The 8,351-nt window shown below is 45.2% G+C and overlaps 1 protein-coding gene and 1 non-coding gene across 2 annotated transcripts; one reads left to right on the top strand and one right to left on the bottom strand.

Annotated features, from left to right (window-relative positions):
* On the bottom strand, positions 1-8,211 carry LOC121760402. Its single transcript, XM_042156080.1, has 3 exons — positions 5,511-8,211; positions 2,011-4,478; positions 1-1,542 (listed from the first exon to the last, which is right to left on the bottom strand). Exons 1-2 carry the CDS (start codon positions 8,157-8,159, stop codon positions 2,679-2,681), a joined length of 4,449 nt encoding a protein of 1,482 aa, XP_042012014.1. The 5' UTR covers positions 8,160-8,211; the 3' UTR covers positions 1-1,542; positions 2,011-2,678.
* On the top strand, positions 7,441-7,547 carry LOC121763147. Its single transcript, XR_006042390.1, has one exon. It is a non-coding gene; the product is annotated as a small nucleolar RNA R71 (small nucleolar RNA).
* Positions 8,212-8,351: the final 140 nt, after the last annotated feature.

Below are 8,351 nucleotides of genomic sequence, written 5' to 3'. Positions count from 1 at the left end.
TGGAACAAGGAAACAAAACCACATAAGTTTACATGCCCACATATCATCATCAAATATCATCAAAAGAATAGGGGTACAGGCCGGGGTATCATCATCAAATAAAGAGGGAGAGAGGTAAAAGAGGGAATCCACTAGACACCCCCCAAACTTATTCCAAGCAAAGCTAGGATAAGTTTGAAAGAGAGTGGATCTCCCATGGACCTTCACTGCGGAGGAGGAGGCGGATGCTGCCACTGGCCACGGAATTCATCGAATCGGGCATTGATGTTGGCCCATTGTGCATTGTTGAAATCAGTGAATTGGGTCCAGTTGGTTTCGAACTGGTCCCATCGCGCTTCATTCTGGACCCAATATTCCTGCTGACGCAACTCCATCCGTGTCAACCTCTCATTGATCGAGCCGTAGTCCTCCTCTTGTCGCTCTTGTCGGCTTCGTGTCCTCTGCGTGCTTGTCCCGGCTTCATCTCCCCCTTGGTAGGTCGGTTGATCCTCACCTTCCTCCTCATTTTCTTCTTCATTCTGCTCGTCCCCCATCTCGATCTCGGGAAAGCCCATGTGGGGCGCTTCATCAACACTCGAGCTCGGGCTCACATCCCTAAATTGCAAGTTCCGCGGATTCACCGCCGTGACTTGTTCGTGGACCGCAGCCTTCATCTTCCAGTTTTCCTTGTGGAAAGGACCGTTCACATAGGTGTTGACGGTGTCCGGGAGGGGGTAATGATCTGCTGCCCTCTGTATCAAATATATCTGCCCTCGTTGGTCCACTCCGACCAGCCTTGTTCTTCTCAGAAAGCCGAAGTCCATCAAGTTGTCACCAATGTCGGCGACCAAGCCCCTCGTCGACACTCCCAGATGGAGTGCAATAGCTGACACAACTGCACCGACACAGAGTGTGCCGGTTTTCTTCTTCGAAGCCCTCTCAAGATGTTTGATCATGAAGTGGCCCAAATTCAAGGGAGCCTCCTTGTGCAAAATAGTCCATAACAGGAAGAGCTCGTCTCTCTGCACACTCCCATGCTCATGACGAGCGAAGGGGTAACATACACACGCCTTCTGGAGTAAGCGCAAGGCTGGGTTCCTAATGAGAGAACCCTTTGCCCTGTTGGCGGCGAAGTTGTCATCAACGGTAGTGATGGCCTTCCAGAAGTCATTCGCATTGTGACTGAAGTTAAACGGCTCTCTATACACCTCCCCTGAAAATCCAAAGATCTCCTTGAATTGTGCCATCGTCACTGTGTACTCAGCATTCCTCATACGAAACTTGATGGCAACTATCTCCCTCCTGTTCATGATTACCTCAAGGGTAGACAAGAACTCCAGTGTAAGCCTCTGATAGGAGGGGTTCCTCTGTGCCATGAAGAGCCCATTTAGTTGCCCCTCTTCACATAGCTCATTGAAGCACTGCTCAATGCCCAACCGTCGGATTGTGATAGGGCATGGATATCTAGCTACCCGGTAGGGTAGTTGTGAGAGTTCGGCCCATTTCTTCTTCTCTTCGGCATTCAAATTAACTCCAGAGTGGTTGGGCGCCATCGTTCACTACCTAAAAATTGAGAGTATTAGATCAATTCGACAAGAAACCACAAAGATGCATTAATGTAGACACTCTCCCCCAAACATACTCTATACTAAAAGAACTTCTCATTCATACATTTATCGAGACTAGAATCAACCCCCCATTGTGTCACACAATGTCTCTTCCACAACAATAAACCTCAATCATGCTTAACTCAAACATTCCACCAACATGCATCACTTATCTAACATTGCATCTATGTAGACATCAACAAATCAAAGCATGCTAGTTCCCCACACTCAATAACCACAAACCCATGAAGGAAATTGCACAATTCATGCTCAAAGCAACCATTCAAACCAAATTCATCCTCTAACTAGCAATTAGTCAAGAAATCTCCAAACAAACGAAAGACATGCTAGTTTCCAACCCTCGATTCACCAATAATCATCTAAACACCGACATAAGTAAGAGAAGAATGAAAAAAAATCATACCTTTCGGGCTTAGAGTGATAGAAAACGGATTTCTCTCCTTTTTGCTTGTTCTTGAGTAAATCAACCGATTAATCGGTTCAACCCTTGAATTAGATGGATTGGGAGGATGGTATGTGTGTGAAATCAGTGTAAGTGGAAGATTTGAAGGTGGAGGGGCGAGAGAGAGTAGAGAGGAACGAGAGAGAAATGGGGGTAGGGTTTTGAAAGTGTAAAAACTGACCTGGTTTGCGTCTTTAAATCGCGCGAAGAAATCGCCCGGTCGGGCGATTTGCACTTTTAAAATCGCCCGGTCGGGCGAACTTTCTGGACAATCCCGATTTCATCAAACGCCCGGTCGGGCGATTTGCACTTTGCAAAACGCCCGGTCGGGCGAACTTGATTTCTGTAAACGCCCGGTCGGGCGATTTGCACTTTGCAAAACGCCCGGTCGGGCGAACTTTCTGGATTCCAAGTCCATTTCGCCATTTCGCCATTTCTCCAGTTTTTGTCCGCTTTTCACCCATCAAAGCCTATCTCCTGTTCCACTTAAAACACACAAAACACACCAAAAACAAGAACAAAATAAAAACACACCAAAAACACAAAAGCTATAAATTTTACCTACTAGGGGTTGCCTCCCCCATAGCGCAATTGTTTAACGTCATTTGCCCGACGCTTTGCAAGCTCCACTACTCAATCAAGGCAACCACAAAGACCTCGTCTTGTTGCTCCTTGGTAAAGAACCTCTTGAGATTTTGACCATTTGCCTTGAACGTGCTTCCATCGGGTCCTTTGAGCTCCATTGTGCCATTGCTCATGACCTCCTTGATAGTGAAGGGTCCCGACCACTTAGATTTTAGCTTGCCCGGAAAGAGTCTCAACTTGTGGTTGAAAAGCAACACGGCATCCCCCTTGTGGAATTCACGCCTCTCAATCATCTTGTCGTGATACGTTTTCATTCTCTCCTTGTAGATTGAGGAATTAGCATAAGCTTCATTCCTAAATTCATCAAGTAAATTGAGGTGAAGCTTCCTTTCCTTGCCGGCCTTGGTGAAGTCCATGTTCATTTGCCTCACCGCCCAATATGATGAGTGCTTCAATTCAACCGGGAGATGGCATGATTTCCCAAAGACCAATTGATAAGGTGACATCCCGATTGGCGTCTTGTAAGCCGTCCTATACGCCCATAGAGCATCGTCAAGCTTGAGAGCCCAATCTCTACGGTTAGCATTGACACTCTTTTGCAATATTTGTTTGATCTCTCTATTGGCCAACTCGGTTTGACCATTAGCTTGTGGATGATAAGGAGTTGTCACCCGATGCTTCACTCCATGCCTTGCTAAGACCGCCTCTAGCCACCTATTGCGAAAATGAGACCCTCCATCACTTATGATAGCCCGAGGTGCGCCGAATCGCGTGAATATGTTCTTTTGAACGAATTTAATCACCACCTTTGAATCATTAGTTTGGGTAGGAATGGCTTCCACCCACCTTGATACATAGTCAACGGCTAGTAGAATGTATTGGAACCCACTAGATGGAGGAAAGGGCCCCATGAAGTCAATGCCCCACACATCAAACAACTCGACTTCAACAATTGTCGTCAATGGCATCTCCTTCTTCTTAGAAACACCCCCCATTCTCTGGCACTCGTTGCATCTTCTCACGTAGTCCTGGCAGTCTTTGGTGATGGTTGGCCAAAATAGACCACTTTGGAGCACTTTCATAGCAGTCCGGTTAGCTCCAAAATGCCCCCCACTAGGTGCGGTGTGGCAATGCATAATAACGGACTCCCACTCCTCTTGAGGGACACATCTTCTAATCACCATGTCGGCACATCTTCTAAAAAGACAAGGCTCGTCCCAAAAATAGAACTTCACGTCGTGGAAGAACTTCTTCTTTTGATAGTCCTCAAGTCCTTCGGGAATCACCTTAGCAACAAGATAGTTCACAATATTGGCATACCATGCCACTTGACCCTTGGCCACATAAAACAAATGCTCATCCGGGAATTCTTCATTGATGACCAACTTCAATTTTTCCTCTTCACTAGCATGCTCCAATCTTGAGAGATGATCCGCCACCACATTCTCACACCCTTTTCTATCTCGGATCTCCAAATCAAATTCTTGAAGGAGCAAGATCCACCTTATAAGCCTTGGTTTTGCATCTTGCTTAACAAAGAGATGACGGATGGCAGTATGATCGGTAAAGACAATAGTCTTGGCCCCAATAAGGTAAGGGCGGAACTTGTCAAAAGAGTAGACCACCGCAAGCATTTCCTTCTTTGTAGTGTTGTAGTTAGCTTGAGCCAAATCTAATGTCCTACTAGCATAATATATCACCCGGAATATCTTGTCTCTCTTTTGTCCCAAAGCTGAGCCTACCGCCACATCACTTACATCACACATGATCTCAAAAGGTTGAGACCAATCGGGGGAAATCAAGATTGGGGCGCTCACCAATGCCGCCTTGAGCTTCTCAAATGCCTGCACACATTCGAGGGTGAAATCAAATTTTACATCTTTAGCTAGTAAATGGCCAAGGGGTCTAGAAATATGTGAAAAATCTTTAATGAAACGCCTATAGAACCCCGCATGGCCTAGGAAACTCCTCACGACCTTCTCACTAGAATGAGGTGGCAATTGCTCAATGGCAACTATCTTGGCTCTATCCACTTCAAGTCCCTCGGCTGATATTCTGTGTCCCAACACGATCCCATCACGTACCATAAAGTGACATTTCTCCTAATTGAGTACTAGATTGGTCTCCTCACATCTCTGCAAAACTTTGGTTAGATTATCCAAGCAACTATCAAATGTCGTACCAAAAACAGAGAAGTCATCCATGAAAACCTCCATAATATCCTCAACCATGTCATGAAAAATGGACATCATACATCTTTGAAAAGTAGTCGGGGCATTACAAAGCCCAAAAGACATTCTCCTAAATGCATAGACACCATAAGGACACACAAAAGCCGTCTTATGTTGATCCTCGGGAGCTATCAAAATTTGGTTATATCCCGAATAACCGTCGAGAAAACAATAATACTCATGTCCGGCTAACCTATCCAACATTTGATCAATAAATGGAAGGGGGAAGTGATCTTTCCTAGTGGCCAAATTTAAAGCGCGATAATCAATGCAAACTCTCCACCCGGACACCACTCTAGTAGCTATCAACTCATCATTTTTCCCTTTCACCACAGTGGTGCCCCCCTTTTTAGACACCACTTGAGTAGGACTCACCCACTCACTGTCGGATATAGCATATATCATACCGGCATCTAACCATTTCAACACTTCTTTCCTAACCACATCTTGCATAATAGGGTTTAGTCGCCTTTGGTTTTGTACCTTAGGCTTATACCCCTCGTCTAAATGAATTCTATGCATGCAAACGGTTGGGCTTATTCCCTTAATATCCGATATGGACCACCCAATGGCTCTCTTATGCTTCCTAAGAACTCTCAACAATTTATCCAACTCGAAACTAGAGAGAGAAGATGATACAATTACCGGAAAAGTGTCATTCCCTCCAAGAAAGGCATATCGCAAGTGTAGTGGAAGTGGCTTCAACTCAAGCTTCTTGTTTTCCCCATCTTTATTGCTATCTTCACTTCCACTCCTAAGAGGTAGAAATTGTGGACGAAGTGATCTAGGGATTTCTTTAGCCGAGTCCAAAGCACCTACAAATTCCAACAACTCGGGGTTAGCATCCAAAACATCAAAAGAATGAGAAGAATACATGGAATGAGAAATGCATCTCTCTAATTGATCATCCAAGTAAGAGGTCGGTGCCACTCCTCCAACACACTCATCCATCACGGTCACAACATTGCAATGTTGTAGGCTTCCTCCCGGTTCCGCATCATGCCTCTTTAAGGCCTCATATATCGAAAATGTCACGCTCTCATCATTGAGGCGAAGTGTAAGTTCCCCTTTTGAAACATCGATCATGGCCTTCCCGGTGGCAAGGAACGGTCTTCCCAAAATAAGAGGTACAATTCTATCCTCTTCCATGTCCAACACCACGAAGTCAACGGGGAATATGAACTCATTCACCCTCACCAATATATCTTCTGCTATGCCCGAGGGATATGCCACCGATCTATCCGCCATTTGCAAAGTAATGCTAGTCGATCTCAATTTACCAATATTCAACTTGTTGAAGAAGGACAATGGCATAAGATTAATGCTAGCCCCTAGATCGCACAAGGCATTCCCCACAAAGCAATTTCCAATAGTGCACTCAATAATGAAGCTTCCCGGATCTTGCATTTTGGCCGGCAACTTCCTTTGAATAATTGCACTGCAACTCTCCGTCAAGTTGACCGTCTCATAGTGCCCCCATTTCCTTTTTTGTGATACCACATCCTTGAGGAACTTTGCATAACTTGGCATTTGTTGAAGTGCTTCAACAAGAGGGATGTTAATTTGAACTTTCCTAAAGATATCCAAAAATCTTGAAAATTGTTCATCCTTCTTTTTCTTTTGCATCATTTGAGGGAAAGGAAGTTTAACTTCCGTGGGCTTAGGAGGAACTATTGTCTCGGCTTGATCTTTTGGTGGGCTCTTCGTTGATGCCTCCACTTCTATTGTCTCTTCTTCTTCGGGTTGCACAATAGCTTCCTTTTCGGGCATAGGGGGGCTCTTATAGCTTGTTCCACTCCTCAAATTGATAGCCTTGCAATCCTTTGGGTTAGGAATGGTGTTGCTTGGGAATTGCCCCGGTTGATGAAGTTGGCCCACGGCTTGGGCAATTTGACTCATTTGATGCTCCAAAGCCCCCATTCTCGTGGTGACCTCCACTACCGCCGTCTCAACCTTATCAATTCTCTTAGTAGATTGTGTCATGATTCCATCGGTCTTCTCCATTAGAGCTTTTAGAAGCTCATGGGTGACATCATCACTTGAAGGTTTAGAATTGGTGGGCACATTAGCGGCCCCACTTGTCGACCCACTAGGTGTAGGGAAACGAGGTGGTGGAGGTGGTTGGATAGCATTGTTTGGATTGCCATAAGAAAGGTTTGGATGTGCATTGAAGGGTGAGCGATAGCCTTGGTAATTACCACCCCCATTGTTAGGGCGATAGTTGTAGAAGTTCCTTTGATTCCCTCCTTGATGCACATAATTGACATCTTCCACGGTATGTAAAGGCTCTCCCATAGGTGCCACTCCCAAACTAAGGCCATCCACCTTTTGATTCAACAACATCATTTGTTGGTTGAGAAGATTGAATGCATCCGAATCCACAACCGAAGCCACCGGCATTGAACTATCTCGGCCCGAGCTCCAACCCTTGCTAGTATAGGCAAGCCTTTGAAGCATCTTCTTGCACTCCTCGACCCCCTTGTCCAAGAATGAACCCCCCGAACCAAAGTCTAATTGACTCTTGATAAACTCCGAGCATCCATTGTAGAAGAGGCTCACTTGATGGCCCGGAGATAACCCATGGTTGGGGCATTTCTTTAGCAAGGCGTTGAATCTCTCCCAAGCCTCGAACATAGACTCTTGGCCCTTCATTTTAAAGTGGGAGATCTCTGCTTGGAGGTTGAGAGTGGAGCTTAGAGGGAAGAATCGATCCAAAAACTTTTGGGCTAAGTCGTCCCAACTTGTAACCGAGCCCGGCTCAAGGTTATCAAACCAATCTCTAGCATATCCCGACAATGAGAATGGAAATAGCCTAAGTTTGATTGTATCGTCGGGAACCCCATTAAGCTTAGTTGTATTGGCAATCTCTAAGAATTTAGATAAGTGCCTATTAGGATCCTCCGTGGGCCTTCCCGAGAAAACACGTTGCTCCACAAATTGAATCAATCCTGTCTTCAACTCAAAATTGTTGGCATTCACCCTTGTATCATAGGGTGGATGTGGGATATTGACGTTCCCAAATGCATCTCTAACCGGAGCCTCTCGCCTCCTTTCCTCCTCTCTTTCCCTTCTCATCTCCGCCATTTCTTGTTGTAGTTGGAGAATGATTTGGTCTTGATTTAATGGAGGTGGAGGTGGAGGGGGAATTCCCTCATTGTTCCCATGTGGATTTTCCATTGGCTCAACTTGATGTTGAGCTCTTGCTCTTCTCCTTCGTCCTCCTCTTCTTCTATTGGCGGCTTCTATCTCTAAATTAATCGGCTCAAGGGGTAAACGACTTGAGCGCGTGAGCATAAAAACCTACACAACACAAGAGAGGAAACAAAGTCAAAATAGAGCTAAACTAGAAAACTAAACTAGATAATTAAAGCAAGTAAAATGTCTAAACTAGTATTCTCTATCTTTTCACAATATCAAACACAAAAGCAAATTTAGTCCCCGGCAACGGCGCCAAAAACTTGATGCACTATTTATTAGCACTAAAAA

Source organism: Salvia splendens, chromosome 13 (assembly GCF_004379255.2).
Source record: "Salvia splendens isolate huo1 chromosome 13, SspV2, whole genome shotgun sequence".
NCBI lineage: Eukaryota > Viridiplantae > Streptophyta > Magnoliopsida > Lamiales > Lamiaceae > Salvia > Salvia splendens.
The sequence above is the reverse complement of the archived record's forward strand: the minus strand, read 5'-3'. Positions and strand labels throughout refer to the sequence as shown.